Genomic DNA, 18541 nt, shown 5'->3' with positions numbered 1-18541 from the left:
TTTTGTTATTGAAGTGTTCTATCAGTGAAGAATTATGTTGTGTCAGTGAAGTGTGTTGAGTAAGTGAAACGTGTTCCTGTCAGTGAAGCTTTATAGTTTATAGTGGCAATACAAAGTATTTGAACAGTGAAATGTTTTTGAAGTGTTAGTGAAATCAGGATAGGATCAGTGAAATGTGTCGTAGTTCCAGTGCAGTGAGTGAGTTGACAGCGAAATGAGTGTAGTGTTGAAAGGTACTTGTGCAGATATGAACATATCATACTCGTGGGTTTTAGTTCGAACTTAGATTTAAGATACAAATTAGATTTACTTTAAATGTTATTTTAACTGATCGTGCTTCATTTAATTTAGGATATTCCCTGTTGTTATTATTATTATTATTATTATTATTATTATTATTATTATTATTATTATTATTATTATTATTATTATTATTATTATTATTATTGCTAGTATTAATTATTAGTATTATTATTAATTGTATTTTTATTAATTGTGTTTATTATTGTCTTTATTTGAGTGTAATTAGTTACCACTGCCACCGGTTATATACCCATTGCATTGTGAATAAATACATACTAATACACACATACCATCTGTGGTTCGTGAGTTTGAATTCAATGGTAGACGTTAAATTTTTAAGGCCAATAAAATACTTATCATGATTTGCTTATACAGAATAAACCATAAGTATTGTCATTAATTTTAGTGGTTATTCTTTGAGATATTTCAAACAATAAAAGCTTAATACAATTGTTTTAAGTAAAACATTTCATTGCATGTTTTGTGAAAGCCATTGATTTGATTCCCAATGTGCTCAGTCAGTTTAAGAGAGCAGTGCATTATGATAATAAATGATTGAAAGAATTTTAGTTTTGTCTTTTAAATGTGCAGAAATTTGATCCGAACAAATGTAACTTTTCGTTCTGAAAAGGAATTTAAAATGTTACATTTGTTCGGATCAAATTTCTGCACATTTAAAGGATAAAACTAAAATTCTTTCAATCATTTATTATCATAATACACTGCTCCCTTAAACTTACTGAATATATTGGGAATCAAATCAATAGCTTTCTCAAAACATGCTATGAAATATTACGGATTTATTAATTTGTCCTACAGAATAATCTCTGTAATGTTGACAATTAATGTGCACTCCTAGTTGACACTGGACATAATATACGTCAACATATATGCCTAACTTGGAGTCAGGCCACAAAGGGAAACACTGAAGGAGGAAGATTCGATCCGGTGCTGTGGATTGAATTTGGCGTAGCTCAGTGGTCAGAGCGCTTGGTACGTAGAACCAAGGACCCGGGTTCGATCCCCGGTGCTGGAGCGAATTTTTCTCCTCAATTATTAATGCTATGAAATGTTTAATATAAAACAATTTTTTCTGGAAAAGAAAGGAAAAACGAGCAAAATTGTATTAAACCCTTTTCTTTGAAATATCTCAAAGAATAACCCCCTGAAATGAAACATTACTTGCGGTTCACTAGATATATATATATATATATATATATATATGGTACGAGTATATTCAGGAAAAAGTTAAGAAATCTTTACCCCAGATCACAATAAATCTAAGACTACTGTTACCATATCTATTAACATTGAAGATATTCATATACTGAATAAAAATCATCGATAAGAAATTTCTTTAATTCTTTCTTGAATTTAATAGTTGCAGTTAATTTTTTAATAGTGTATGTCAGTTTATTAAAAAGAAGGTTACAATTATGATAAAAACTTTCTTCAAAGAGAGTACTTTTATGTCCGTTGACATGCAAATTAGATTTATTCATTATGCCATGCTGGTGTTCGTGTTCCTTTCTGAGAAAATTATAGAGTTGTTTGTGGACATGAACCAAAATCTCATATACCAGTATGTAAATACATGGTAAAGTAAGAATGTTCAAAAGTTTAAAATAAGACCTACAACTTGTGTTGCTCGGGAGATTCAACATAATTCTTATAGCTTTCTTTTGAATTTTAGAAATTATGGAACAATGACTAGATCTTCCTTAAAATATTATACCATATGACAGTAATGAATGAAAATAGGCAAATAAGAAATTCTAAGTATATCCACATTCACAGATGATTGAGAATGTAAATTGCAAAGCATTCAAACTTCCTGAAAAGATGTGTCTTTTGTTAATTGTTTTTATATTCCATCATTAAGGCGAGAGGATGGTATTTTTTGGTGAAAAATGAGTAAATTAAAAAAAAAAATTTTTTTCTTCTTTAAAATAATCTGTGATATGTGTGGAATGCATAGCATAACATTTTGTGGGTATTTGTGGCCTTATCGGATGTTGAGTCGCCATTTTTAAACTTCCTGCATTATGGATTTTTAAATCACTCGCCCACTTTTATTGTTGTTTCCGGTAAATTAAATAAAAAAAAAATTTTTTTTCTTTAAAATAGTCTTTGATATGTGTGGAATGCATTGCATAACATTTTGTGGGTATTTGTGCCCTTATCGGATGTTGAGACGTCATTTTTAAACTTCCTGCGCTATGGATTTTTAAATCACACGCCTACTTTTATCGGTTTCCAGTAACTTCATTTTTTTGCTACATTGCCAGACAAAAATGTATATAATTTCAGAACTATTAAAGATACATGCATGAAATTTAGAACATACATTCTTTAGACTATTAGGAAACGTTTCTCTGTAACAGAATTTTGTTAATTGATTTCATTTAAAAAATACGTCCGTTTGTTTGCAAGAAAGGAAATCAGAAAATTGTTATTAAATTTTAATTGTTTATTTTACAAACGTAGGCACTAATATCAAAATTCTGTTACAGACAATTTGTAGAACATGCTTTTGCAAATACATCGAAAAAAAAAGTTTGAATCTATCTTTAAAAACGGTTAAGATATATCGGTTTTAGTACAATCCTGCATTGGGTATATTTTTTTCAAATTTGGCACCCAAATAACTTTTTTTCAAAATATTTATATTTGGTTGAGTTTCTACAGCTATGAGCTCTCTACATACAAAAAATTAATATTTTACACCAATTAGGAAAAAAGTTAAAAAAAATACCATCCTCTCCCCTTAACAATCAGAACATTATCCAATAATATTTATTGCTGAACTAGATTAACTCACTCTGCCTCATTTACTATTAGAAATATTGAGATAAGATTGTTTGTTTTTGCAGCGATGGATGTTAAACACTCAAAGCAGACGAAGAGCCTCATCATTTGTGCACCAGGTCACGTACGCACCGCCGAGGGGCAGTGCAAGGACATTGACGAGTGTGCGGTACAAAATGGTGGCTGCATGCAGGGCTGCGTCAACATCAGGGGCAGCTTCCGCTGCATTTGTGGTCGTGGGTTCTTCCTTGGGGCTGATGGGAGGACTTGCATTGGTGAGCAGTCGTCCTCCTTTGAAAGATGACGTTGAAAACTAATTCTGTGCCACATCCCTTGTATAAATTTTTCATTGAATGGGCAGAAAAAAATTTGCGATATCTTATATATAAACATGGATTGAATATTTGGTCATATAAATGTTACACATATCAGTTGGCTGGTTTCTGATTTCGAGCACTACACAACTACGCCGCTCTGTTATTTCATATTTTGTTACACATTTTTGGTCAGGTATATTACACCATATACCAGCAATAGTTCACCAGTTTTTAATACGACGCTACAATTAAACAGCACTGTGTAGTATTTTTATGTCAGTGTCTATGTTGCTGTAGTTATGGTTAGAGTTCGTAATGTGCCGTGAAAATACTACACATTCAGCCAATAAACCAAAAACTTGACACTCTAGAACAATGGTATGAAATTTACACACACACAAAAACATACCCACAACACATTCTCAACACTCAATTGAATTTCAGAACACACATCCTTTTCGATACAATCATGAACACACCCTATCACAAGAATCAATCGGAAGATAGCGCTGGAACTAAAAGGATGATGCATACAACATCGAAACTAGTCAATCAGGCAACATAGAACCAAAATTTATAATGGTAACACAGTGAAGTCATTATTTATTCAAATAATTTAACATCCAACGCGTGAAAATTGAAATAAATGAGGATATTCAATCTTCTTAATGTAGCCAGCTGTTTGCTGACAACATAAAGTCCACTATAGTCCACTGTAGTCTATTCAGTTGTTGTTTTTCACGAGAAATGAGGGGTATTTTGATCGGTGTTCATTATAGTTGCATCACATCCAAATAAATGGGGAAATAATAGAACAAGTTTCTGAATTTACATACTTAGGAAATTTGTTTACAGAACATAAAACTGATCTAGATGTCAAATTACAAAAATATAATAAAATGAATGGAGTTATTGGAAGACTTTGGAAAACAGATGACAGTTGGTACCTGTACAAAGTTAAGACTATACAACATAACGTCAAAAAAAAAAAGCACTCAGTTATGGAAGCGAAATTTAGATAACATATTAAATAAACGAAATTCACTGAAACTTGAAGCAGCCCAGATGCGTTTTTTAAGATCATTATTGGGAGTTGGACCATAAAAGAAACATAGATATCCGAAAAACATTAGGCCTACAAGTTCCTTGTATAACCAAAGAATTTCAACAATATCAGCAACAGTGGAAGAACCATGTACAAACAATGGAAAGGGAGACACTTCCAAGACATCGTTGGAGGAATCAAGGCCATCTTTCTAAGATTATCATTACAGATCACATGGTCTAAAATGAAGCAGTTCATGATGATGATTATGATGATGACGATGATGATAACGATAACTTAACAATTAGTTAGGAACCCGCAGGTTCATTGCCGCCCTCACATAAGCCCACCATCGGTCTCTATCCTGTGCAAGATTAACCCAGTCTCTATCATCATATCCCACCTCCCTCAAATCCATTTTAATATTATCCTCCCATGTACGTCTCGGCCTCCGCAAAGGTCTTTTTCCCTCCGTCCTCCCAATTAACACTCTATATGCATTTCTGGATTCGCCCATACGTGCTACATGGCCTGGCCATTTCAAACGTCTGGATTTAATGTTCTTAATTATGTCAGGTGAAGAATACAATGCGTGCAGTTCTGCGTTGTGTAACTTTCTCCATTCTCCTGTAACTTCATCCCTTTTAGCCCCAAATATTTTCGTAAGAACCTTATTCTTAAACACCCTTAATCTCTGTTCGTCCATCTCTGCTTCAGTATATGGACATGAGGCCAGCAGCCGGCTGGTCGGTCTTGGCCCTTCATGGGCTGTAGCGCCATGAATGAATTTTTACTCTTAATCTCTGTTCCTCTCTCAAAGTGAGAGTCAAAGTTTCACAACCATAAATCAGTGATTATATAAGTCAGTGGCGGCTCGTGGGTATTGAATTAAGGGGGGGCTGCATACAATAATATACCAAGCAACTTACTTTATTTAAAGATTAGTTCCATGCGCCTTATCTTGCAAGTTGTGTTTAAATGAGACAGACTCATGTCAGTAGATTTACTGGCATTTAAAAGAATCCTGCGGACAAAATTCCGGCACACCGGCGACGCTGATATAACCCCTAAAGTTGCGAGTGTCGTTAAATAAGCCATAATTTAATTTTTTATATGCAGATTTGAACCTCAGAAATATCTAACTGGCGATGTTGTAGTTGGTTGTATAATATATATACATGATACATCAATAAATGAAAAAAATAACTGAGCCAGAAATTGAATTCAGGATATTCAAGAGTACGCACCAGGGCGCTTGCCTCATTTATTGTGATGTTAGATGTTTCAGATTCCATTATGGTTTGAAAACATTCTAGCAATGGCTCCTTCTTCTCATGAACAACATTTACTGTTCTTATTTTAAACCCATCTTGTTGCCCCAGCTGATGGAATTGTCTTTGAAACACATTAATCTAATACAGACTGTATGGAGATCAAGAGAAGAAAGCAGGGATACTGGATAAATTATCAAAAAATATGCGAGCCTTTGTATTTTGTTTAGCGGCTCTTTCCATTATGAGATTCAACTGATGGGCACTTAATTCCACATTTCTCCTGAATTGTTAAGGTTCTGAACTGAATAGACTGTAAATATTGCACAGAATTAAACATTGTTGCAATTGTTATACTCACAACATTAAAGAAAATGTATTTAAAACTGCGCTCTACTGACAAACTGCTGCAAAATTTGCAGCTCCTGGAAACTCTGGATTCACGGTCAGAGGCAGCAGGGGGAGGGGTAAAACTAACGCGCAAAGCATCCGAGACGAGACTGGCAGCTCCAGGGGAGGAAGTGGCTTCACTCTATAGTCCTTGTCTCTGGTTTCGCTCTGGCAGCACCAGGGGAGGAAGTGACTTCACTAATGATTGCGTCCATGTCATCGAGAGCGAATTTTTTTTTTAAATTCGAGTCGCTAAATAGAGACAGTATAATAAAAAACGAGACAAGAGCCACAAATGTCTGGGGGTGCTGCAGCTCCGCAGCCCCTCTTCGAAAGCCGCCCCTGATATAAGTGTTAAAAGAGTATATTCAAGAATGAAGAATCTAGAAACTGAGTGACACAATTTGAGAGCCAGCATTTACAGTTTCTATGTAAATTTGTAATTCATGTCAAATGTGCAAAATTATGTAACGTTAAATCTCAGTATGCTAAACAAGGTACCCGAATTCCTAAGCGTTTATATTTTATGGGCATGTAAATAAGAAGAAATAAAGTGTTTTATTAATTACATAAAAATTCGGGCTTTACTTGTTATACTGGAAGGTACTTTATTCACGTTCCCATGTTTCAGAGGAGAGGATGGACATTGTGTGTCCGCCACTGCCCACCCCATCATACGGCTACCTCCACTGCACGAGGCGAGCCTTCATGGTGGCTCCAGAGCGTTGGCGCGCACGGTGGCGCCGCAGGATAGTGAACCATGCAGGTGCCGTCTGCGAGCTGCGCTGTCCCCATGGCTACAAGGTGCACGGGCAGTACCGCAAAGTCTGCGAAGCCAACGGCATCTGGGCCGGCCCACAAGATGGATTCTGCATGCGTAAGTATTCCAGACTAGCATTTATTTGGGGAATTCGAGTACTGGTTTATTAACAAGAGTTGTCTGGTGTGGAATTTATCCATTACTGATGAAATATAAAATACACATGGCAGTTCTTTGGTGAAATGATAGAGAAGAAACAGTAGACAAATATGCAGAGGTGTAGATTTACTTCATGTATTGTAGGTTCCTATTACCACTGCATGGCACTTCCTCAGGTTGTGGATAGAGGAGACAGCTCTAGAATATGCCATTAGGAAAGTCAGGATAACAGAGAGGGTTTAGAATTGAACGGGTTACATCAGCTGCTTGTCTATGTGGATGACTTGACTATTTTAGGAGAAAATCCACAAACGATTAGGGAAAACACGAGAATTTTACTTGACACAAGTAAAGAGATAGGTTTGGAAGTAAATCCCGAAAAGAAAAAATATGTTGTTGTTGTTGTTTTCTAATGCCAGGCATTTGACAATAAAGTCATTTGACCTCTTCCACTCCAATATTTTTCAAAGATATTATCATGATCAGCCACTGAAGCATAGATTAGAGGTGTTCCGAATCCATTTCTTAGGGCAGTTAGGGGACTGATATATTCCAATTCTATGCAGGTGTTTGGCCAAACAATCATGGCCTGTTGCCAATCTAAATGCAACTACAGACGATTTTCGTGGTAAATCGGGAATTAACTGTGGATTATGATGCAGAGAGTTCCATTTTTTCCCTTGAGATTGTGTTATCAAATTTTGTTTGTTGAAGTCTAAGTATGTAGATTTAATAAATCTTTTCACAGAGGAATACGTAGATTTGTCTGGTCTGTAAGTAGCAGTGCTGCCCTTCTTTGCTAAAGCATCCGCATTCTCGTTTCCCAGGATTCCACAATGGGATGGTATACATTGGAATACAATTCTTTTATTGAGTGATATTAATTGAGAGAGCATTTTAGTTATTTTTGCTGTTTGAGATGAAGGTGTGTGTTTAGAGACTATTGATAGAATAGCTGCTTTGGAGTCTGACAATATAACTGCATTCTTAAATTTATTGATGTGAAATAGAAGATTCCTGAGACTTTCACTTATTGCAACGATTTCTTCATCAAAACTTGTTGTTCCATATCCAAGAGATCTATAAAGTGAGAAGAGACAGCACATAACACCTGCACCGGCACCTTGTTCTCTAGAGATCAAGGATCCGTCGGTGTATAAATGAAGCCAGTTTTGTGAAGGGTACCTAATAATTGTCTCTAAAGACAATTTGTCTCTAAAGACAATTGTTTCATTGTTTTAATATTTAAAAAGTGCCTTTAATTTTAAATTCGCGTTTTTCGCACTTTCAATTCTGCTAGAAAATCATGCTAAATCCCCATACAGATGAAGAAGATCCTTTCATACAAGATACAACGAACATATTAAAGCTATAACCAAACCTTACATTACATCAAATTATGCAGATCACATTATCGACAATAATCATGACTACAATAATATAGAAACAGATATGGAAATTTTACACATCACACCAAAAAGTTTACAGTTAAATATCCTAGAACAATACGAAATATATAAGAACACAATAGCACACCCACATTACATACTTAATACGCAACTACAGTTCAATACACACACATTGTTTGACATCATAATACGTCATAACATACAGACAGCCAACCCCCACCATAGGAACAACACACCCCCACCCCTACCATCGACAACTGCACATCGCAGAGCCAAAATCAGCAGTGGTTCAAGAGACACTGAAGACGACGACAAATAGCGTCGAAACGGGCCGTCTGTCGAAGGTAAATACCTTTTTAAACAATTTTAACACTTTTAACGTGTGACAGAGTAAATTTTAGGTTTTAACAAAGTGTTAACATGAACTTTAATCAATGAAAAATACTTTCTACCCCAAAATTAAAAAATTCGCGGATTTCGCAAATGCGAAATTTTCAGGTTCCTACTAATTTCTAATAACCGTAGTAAATATAATTATTTCTCGCTGCGTCTCTCCCTCCCTTCCTCCATCCTTCCCCTTCTCTCCTACTCCTTCCATCCTCCCAAAGAAAAGAATAGTACCAACAACCCCATCGAGTAGGTTACCTTCCCTTCCCTCATGTTTCACCAGAAGATGGATATTTTGTGTGTTGTATATTTTATCAGCAATGGAACAAGAACAATCCACTCTCTCCTGAAGAAGACACTATTAAATGAGATTTAATTTCAGTTCACCGAGATTTTAAGTTAGAATTTATTCAAAGTTACTAAGTAATGTTAAATGCTGAATGAAGTTTTAGTATAAAGAATAACATGCGGTTCTGATGGTTTCCTTTGTGCGTGCTGTGCAAGTACTCACTACAAGCTGTGTCACATCTGCTTGTCTAGCCTTGGGCTCGCAACACGATCCTCCGAACGAAATTCCTCGGGTTGAGTCAGCCCACACTATAAGAGGCTGGCGTTCATGGTTTGGTCTTCCTTCTAGCGACTCCCGTAACTACATTCGTGTCACATATGGTAAGCAGGCAGCTTGCCTGAGCCCTTGTCCCTGTCCCTGATTGGTTGTTGCATTTCCCAGATTTGTTTCTCCCTCACTTCGGAGCTTGTTATTGTGGTATATCTTTTTTACTTTCATTTGTTTCTATAATTTGTAGTATTTCGGAGTGTGGCTGTTACCTGAGGTGAGATACATGTATTACTTGGAACAAACACATCACAAAGAAAAAATAAATTGTCAGGATGGTGAGGTCTTAAATTCTTAATTTCTAATTTTTCCGGAATATATAATATGATAAGAACTTTCTTGTGTTAAATTTTAACGTACCTTGTTAACATGTTTCGACCTATCAAATCAAATCAAATACATAGCACAAGAAAACGGATACAACCCTAACATAATAGACAACATAATACATAAGACAAAACAAAACCACAAAAAACAGAAGAGTACAACACAAACACAAGAACACAAAAAATACATCACACTAACATACGAAAACAAAAACACACATAAAATTGCAACCTCATTCAAGAAATTAAATTACAACATCGCATACAGAACAAACAACACTCTACAAAAAACATCTCAACACACAAACAAGCAAATACAACCACACAGGAGTATGCAAACACACTTGCAACAACTTCTACATAGGACAGACAGGCAGATCATTTCAAACACGTTACAAAGAACACATCACAGCCATAACAAAATTACAAAACACCTCCACATATGCAGAACACATCACAAATGCCAACCACACCTACAGAGACATCAACACAGACATGGAAATACTGCACATCCAACCAAAAAGCCAGAAACTCAACACACTAGAACAATATGAAATATACAAACACACCCCAACGATATTCTCAACACACAACTCAATTTCAAAACACATACACTCTTTGACTCTACACTACGAACGCACCCACACAGGAAACAAGAGGCACCAAGACCAACAACGACCAGTTCCGAAGATGACCGAAAATAGGTCGAAACATGTTAACAAGGTACGTTAAAATTTAACACAAGAAAGTTCTTATCGTACATATTCCGAAGTGACGCAGTGTTAAAAGTTGTGTAATCAAGATGTTCTAATTTTTGTTAAAATGTTCAGTATTATTTTACATTTTGCAGTGAATATGAGTTTTATATTTGGTTGCATTTTTGTCATTGATCTTTTATTCATTACAGACTTAATTTTCAAAAGAAAACACGACTTCTGCACTTGTTTGTGTTTTGAAAGTGCATGAGAGTTTATGTGTGGGCACAGACAATATATTTTAAAGGAAATTAGAGCAAGCATGCAGTACGGTTTTTGTTGGGAGAGCATTGGTGATCCTAGAAATGTTTGGAGTAATATTAATTTTTCTTTCTCGTACCAGTATTTCAATAGTTTCATCCCTGACACTTTGTTTGTTCCTGCAATTGGTTATGATTTGTGTAGATGGCATCAGGAGCTGTATTCTATTTATGCTTCTTTTGTATTTGTTGTGTTCTGTGAATGCAGTAGACACCAACGTTGACAGATAAAGATAAATACAGAGAATTATATTTTTGAGAGGTTGAAATGAAATAGAACTAAATACAATCGAATTCAATTTAATTACAGGTGTTTAACATCAATTGTCAGCACTTCAACTTCAATAGGCTTACAGAACCTCCCTCAAAAGACCGGAGTTAAATAAACAGTCCTGAATCCTTAATCATTTCAGAGTCTGCTCATATTGCTATTTGATAGCAGTCTTTGCCTGTATACAGGGTGTGTCAGAATAACTATTCCTAATATTCTGATGTGATAGAGGGCATGAAATTAAATATTTTTTCTTAATAAAGTAATGTCCGGAATTGTTTCCTTCTCAAATGATAATATAATGAAGTAAAAAATTAAAGAATCTGAACTTGGAAAGTTACTTTATTTACTTTCTATGATTATACAGTAACTTTTTTTCTCTAATATCAGTTATTATTGACAAACTATAGGAACTGTTCAAAATTGCTACTGCCATTGTTGACACACAAAGTATAACACTGTATGATTGAACGACACATCCTTTGAAATATCTGTGGTCAGTTACGAAGATCGTGAAAATCAAATATAATTCTAGCAAATAATTCTTCTGCTCTGTCGATGGGTGTTTCATAAACAATTGATTTAATATGACCCCAAACACAAAATTCAACTGGAGTCATATCTGGGGAACGTGCCAGCCAAGCAACTGGACCTGCTGTCCCTGTTCAATGATTCGGAAAATGTACATTTAAATAATTCCGACAATTTAACCCGAAATGCGTGTTGAAAGATCATGTTTCTCCGAATATTAATCGGGACATCTTCCAGTAGCTCCAGAAACATCACCGCAAGAAAAATACCATAAACATGTTCATTCAATCATGCAGACATAAGATATGATCTCACTAGATAGTTATCAACAAATCCATTTACAGAAAATTTCCATTGATTGCGGAGATTCTACACAGCTTTAGGATTCATGTCACTCACTGACGATATTTTGTGACATACAACAAACTAACTTAAATTATTTCCATGGTAACAAGAACAGCTGAAACATGTTGTTGTTTTCTAATGCCAGGCGTTTGACAATAAAGTCATTTGACCTCTTGCACTCCAATATTTTTCAAAGATATTATCTTGGTCAGCCACTGAAGCACAGATTTTGAGGTGCAGATGAAACATAAATGCAGTCATAATGTGAGTGCTTTTTTTTACGAAGCATTTCCGGACACTACATTATTAAGAAGAAATGTTTATTTTCACAAGAGAAAATTAGGAATAGTTATTCTGTTACACCTTGTATAAGATTCCAAACATTCAATATCTGCCGAGGCTGATTGATTTATATTCTTGAAATTGCCAACAATCTCTTCTTGTACCCATAGAGCCTATACTTTGGATTTTCATTAAAGTTTCATACTGAGCATGTGTTTTCTCTAGGTATAATGTCTCCTCAGTATATATTTTACGTTCCCCAAGTCATCCTTTGAGGGCCAAGAAGTGGTTAGTTTGTGGGGAGATGAAATAATGGGTCAACTGAATAAAAATAAGTTAATTCTTTTATTTGCAGAAATTTGATTACTTTGTGACAATTGAAGAAAACTTGACTTGCAGGTTAGAATTTACTGAATACTGATCAGTTATTACTTTTTTTTTTTTTTTTCAGAAAAAAAACTCATTTTTTCCAGTGAACATTTAAAATGTTTTGAATAAAGTTCAGTATTATTTGTTTGATCCAGTAATTATACTTTTTTTTTAGTTTGCTAAGCAATTGATTTGAATACTGTAGTGGGGTGACTTTGAATGCTGAGGTGACTTTGAACAGTAATTTAGCGCCTTTCTAAATTAAATGCGGCACCCTATTGCGAAAGAACTGAACTAGTTTATTGACAACTTAAAGAGTTTTATCGCAATTGGGCACAGCATTTAATTTAGAAAGGCGCTAAATTACTGTTCAAAGTCACCCCTCTTTACGGTATTTGTTTTTAGTAAGTTTGTAAAAAATATGACAGCTTTTCTAACTATAAATAAGGAAAAGGGGAGCAAAAACAGAAGGGATATCAGTCCCAGTACTTTAAAGAAACTTCTAACACATAAAAACAAGAACTGTAGTACAGTATTAAGTTCTCAGCTCAAAATGAGCCTTCTTTTACATTATTTAGCAAGACCATCTGCAATATACCAGACCTAAATATAGGTATTTGTTCATTTGTTTAGTCAGTAAACACTTAAAATTTTCAAGGCATTATTTATCTGTAAAAGTAAACTTTTATTCAATTGAAAATCAGTGATTGCTTTTACTGATTTGTAATAAATTTCAGTGCCAAGTAATCACTTATAAAACTTTACTGATTTTTATTCAACTGACCCAATGGCTTTTCACAAAGAAGGCTTCTGTCTACAGTATTTCCATTACAAAGGTGTTTGTTTCAAAGCCTGTTTCACACTCCTGTTGTTTCAGCATTCCCGAAGCCCAAGATCGAGTGCCCTGAAAACATCACTATGCACATAGAGCCATCGCAGTCCACAGTATTTGTTGCCTTTGCTCAGCCCACAACTGACGTAGACTGGTTCAGGTGAGAGAGCACAGCATTATGTTACTCATGGGACTTAAGGGTATATGTATGTGAACGACCACAAGTATGATCAGAAAATGCAGGCTCTAAATTTCTAAAATTTTATGAGAAAATGAACTCACAATTGGACAAAAAGTATAAGATACCACAACAAGACTTATTAGAATTTAAATATCCGATAAAAGTATAAAAAGGTTACTAATAATATTTTTCAAACCAGTTTTATCAGAGTACTAAAAAACAAAAGAATTCTGCAGTTACATCATTTGGTAACCATAACGTTGTTATGGTCTCTGTGACATATTTAATATTTTTCCTGCATGTAATAAACACTTATTTCTGAAAAGTAGACTACTCTCAGACATGTAGAGTTGTTAATTATAATACGATTAATTTTTTATTTGTCCTATATAAAATATATTAAAATTCACATAATATTTTTGACCTATTTTTTTTCTGTTTTCATAAAAATGGGCATTACTGTAGTCTACTTTTTTCATAAATGGATGCTAAATCAGTGTACAAAATTTCAGAATTCTATCTCTAATGGTTGTGGAGTTATGAAATGTGTGAAAATTTTCAACTTTTGGAAAATTTAATTTAAATTAAAAAGTGAATTTCTTAAAAATATTAATAAACTCTTTTATTCTTTTATCAGATATTTAAGTTCTAACAAGTCTTGTTGTGATCCCTTGTAAATTTTGTCCAATTGTGAGTTCATTTTCTTATGAAATTTTAAAAATCTAGAGCCTGCATTTTCTGATAATATTTGTGGTCGTTCAGGTACATATACCCTTAAGTTAGGTTGTAGCAAGAAAGGCAATTAAACTTCCGATCAGAGACGAACATTTGCCAGAAAACTTAAGCTAGGATAAGGAATAGACATATAAACACTCTTAGAATGTAAATAACTTAAAATTGAAATGAAGAATAAAGCAATGTTATTTGTCACGGATTAAAAATACACTAATTTCCATTTTATGCTTGAAGTCGCATTTCACAATTCATTTCCAGAATTAAATTTAACATTTTACATTTAGCCAGTTACAGCCATTTCTTCAACAAGTTAATATTTAATTTGAAATGGTTAAAAAAACTTTGTAAGACATGCGTAATGGAAATTAAATTGAAATCAACAACTCTGCTTCAATTACATCAGGTGAACAATTGCTTTTTATGTCCATCGATTTCAAAGTTTCTGGGAAAATACCCTTTCAGAAATAGCATTTTAAGCTGGTACCTATACATAAACAAGAACTTACTAAATCTGACACTTCATTGCCAAAATTCTTGAAAACTGCTACCGGAACCTATTCAGTAGGTAACAACATACAGAAATCGATTACTTAGTTTGCAATTTTCTATTTATTAAACATCTATTTGTACCTATTCTATTTTGTTTGTAACTGCGATTTTTATCAATTAGTACCAGTAGCCTATATTACTGTATAATTTATTATTTTATCTTATTTATATTTCATGTCCAAGCATTGTATCTGTGCAATGGAAATGAAATTACTACCTACTACTACTACCAGTACTAAAAAAAAAGAACCGTGAGTTTTAAATTTGGGACAATCAGCTTCCTGTTAACGAATTACAATAGATACGGAACATTTCTCAAATTTGGAAACCGTCCTTCAAAATTCAAGATGTTTATCAAATCTCTTCTGTGGTAAGAACAGATAAAAAAATAATCGTATTTAGATACATAGTTTCTTTCTACTATTTGCCTAATTTCAGAACCTAGCATTAGTTGTGACTTAAATCTATATTCTTTCAATGAGGGTGCAATTTTTTGGGGAGTAAAAGATGAGGGGAATTTGCTACCATTGCAAAAACATCCCTTTGGTACCTATACACTGCTTATTCTAATAAGGGCTGAAAAAATTCCCACAGTGTATTCTCTCAGAAACGAATTGGTTAATTGCCTACTTTCATACATTCATATCTTATTGAATAGGTCTTGGTTGCAAATATGTTGCTTGTTTTGCAATATTATCGACTTTCTCGTTTCCAGGTATACCACAATGACTAGGTATCCATTGAAATGTTATTTCCTTTTGGAGTTCTTTTAGTTTGCTTAGTTGTTTCTGAATTGGAATAATTCTATGTGCGTATAGGTTTGGTACATATTTAATTATATTAAATATAGTCCCCTTGAAGTCAGTAAGTATGCAAATAGATTTTTCAAAATATTCAGTAGTCTTATTGAATAGTTTCTCGCGAAAAACAACAATTGAATAGACTACAGTGAACTATAGTGGACTTTAGTATAGTATAGTATAGTATAGTACAGACGTGGACAAATTATTAGCAAAATTGAACATTTTTATTATATATTTTCACAAAATATCATTCTTCAATTTAGACTACAGTTGACATTTTTGTGTATTTCCAAATTATTAGCAAAATTGAAGATTAATGTTGCATATTTTTCAAAATTTAACTCCTCAATTTGGACTACAATTGATATTTTTGCATATTTACAAATTATTAGCAAAACTGAAGATTTTTATTGTATATTTTTACAAAATTCGATTCTTCAATTTGGACTACAGCTGACATTTTGGATATTTCCAAATTATTAGCAAAACTGAATATTTTTGTTTTATATTTTTACAAAATTTGACTCTTCAATGCAGTTGACATTTTTGCTAATTTACAAATTATTAGCAAAATTGAAGATTTTTATTATATATTTTTACAAAACTTGACTCCTCAATTTAAACTACAGTTGACATTTTTGCATATTTCTCTCTACCGTAATGATGGAAATATCCAAAATTGTCAACTGTAGTCTAAATTGAAAAGTCAAATTTTGTAAACAAAATATCATAAAAATCGTCAATTTTGTTAATAATTTGTCCACGTCTGTATAGTATAGTATAGTAGTATAGTATAGTATTTATTAGCTGTCGTTATAGCAAAAGCTACCGGTAATGACATTGTCAAATTACACGTGTGAAATTATAGTGCAAAAATGAAAATTATTCTATTACAACACTAAACATAAAACAAAATGATCACAAATACACCTTAGAGTTTACAATTGAGAGTCAAGATTATCAAAAATAGGCTAATATCTAGATGAAAATTGTAACACACTGATCACAAATATTGATTTGATTAACAATTTATGAGAATTTCCTAATATATTACAGAATAATAATACAATTCAGAGAAAGAAACCTAAAAAATATCAACAGCTTGATTTTCTGATTCAAAATATTCTTGTACAGAATAGAATGGGTTTCTAAGAAGCCACGTTTTCACTTTGACTTTGAATATGTCAAGTGACACTTCCTATGCTTCCTGTGGAAACATGTTGAACATTCTACAGCCCAACATGTTAGGACTACTTTTAACTTTGGATAGTCTGCAAAATGGTATGTCCAGTTTTTCTTTATGTTGGCAGCAAACAGCTGGATACATTAAGAAGATTGATTGATTGATCTTATTGAATAGAAAATTTTGTTAAGACATCATCTCATACTGAAATAAGCTAAACTTTATGCGGTGAATTATAAACTACAAAGTCTTGTTGAGGATGCATCATACCACAATTACTGAAAAAGAATATGAGATAGAAAATCTAAATTATAAACCATAAAGTTTTGTTCAGAAGATACCCTTTATCATATCACAAGTATAGCACTGCCAAAGATTCCAGATGAAAAATTCTGAATCATATACAGTACCACAAAGTTTTGTTGAGAAGACATCTTGACACAAATATAACACTCGCCAGAAACTCTAAATTATAAACCACGAAATCTTACACTGGAAAAGGATAAGAGCTAAATAAATGTAAATCATAAACCAGAAGGTATTTTTGAGAAAACTCATGTGACAAATGTAACATTCGAAAAGGATATGAGCTAAAAAACAAATAAATAATAAAACACGAAAACTACGAAGTCTTGTTGAGAAGATATATCCCAAGTGCAACCCTAAAAAAATGGGTCAGAATTAAAACTAACATTAAGTCAACTGTATAATCAAAAGCCATACATTTTCTTCTAGCTATTTAATACAATATATATGGCATTGCTAAAATATATCAGTCAATCTTCTTAATGTATCCAGCTGTTTGCTGACAACATAAAGTCCACTACAGTCCACTGCAGTCTGTTCAGTTGTTGTTTTTCACGAGAAATGAGGGGTATTTTGATCGGTGTTCATTACAGATGCCTGTTGCTAGTAGCCAGAGTTGGAGTGTAGTCAATATATACTGCAGGGCTGTGTCTTCTGCAACTGGTACTGATGATTTTAATTTACTTCTTTTGTGGTTTATGGATGGAAGTTTATGAAAGTCACACCATCCAGTTAATCAGAGCCAAGTTTAATATTAAAAAGAACCATAAAATGAGACAAAGAGGCAAATGTAATACCAAAAGGATTGCAGTATGGTGTCAGTCCAATGCAGAAGCAAAATCCATTCTCTGTATTATAAAAAATGAGGCTACTTAGAATAAATTCCATGTCTCATTGGGTAGTACATTTAAAAACCGGGAATTAAAACGTAAAGGCAACATTAATGAAAGAGATATAGACACTCTAAAAATTTTGCAATGGAACTCTAGGTCTTTAAGAAACAAAATGGATTTATTAAAGCTAGAAGTTCAAGACAAAAAGCCTTCTATAATATGCATACAAGAATCTTTTCAGATTGATATTTTAAAATTTTACAAAATTGCTGACTACAAAATTTTTTTATCTGTTTTGTGAAGGTAGAGGGAGTGGAGGTGGAGTTACCATTGTTAAAATATATCAGAGTTAAGAAAATCATCTAGCTAGCCAGAAGTTATAAATTGTTGTGACAAGTGTACACTATATTAAAAGAAAGTAAAACCATGCCACATTGAGAGAAACAAGGTCTGTGATGGTTGTGTATTTGTCTTCCTTTTACCATTATCAACCAGGCAGGTTATTTTCTTGTCTT

At 33.6% G+C, this 18541-nt stretch overlaps 1 protein-coding gene across 3 annotated transcripts in view; it reads left to right on the top strand.

Moving 5' to 3' along the window:
* LOC138702845 (uncharacterized) overlaps nt 1–18541 on the top strand; it is a 277446-nt gene that overhangs the window by 253244 nt on the left and 5661 nt on the right. For 2 of the 3 annotated variants that reach the window (XM_069830191.1, XM_069830188.1), the window contains 4 exons: nt 3177–3386; nt 6766–7011; nt 9390–9518; nt 13482–13596. In XM_069830191.1, the coding sequence (XP_069686292.1) occupies nt 3177–3386; nt 6766–7011; nt 9390–9518; nt 13482–13596 (700 nt within the window). The remainder of the gene's footprint in view (nt 1–3176; nt 3387–6765; nt 7012–9389; nt 9519–13481; nt 13597–18541) is intronic. The other variant, XM_069830190.1, reaches the window with a different exon arrangement.

The sequence above is a fragment of the Periplaneta americana genome, chromosome 7, assembly GCF_040183065.1.
Source record: "Periplaneta americana isolate PAMFEO1 chromosome 7, P.americana_PAMFEO1_priV1, whole genome shotgun sequence".
NCBI lineage: Eukaryota > Metazoa > Arthropoda > Insecta > Blattodea > Blattidae > Periplaneta > Periplaneta americana.
This window is presented reverse-complemented; position numbering and strand designations above follow the sequence as displayed.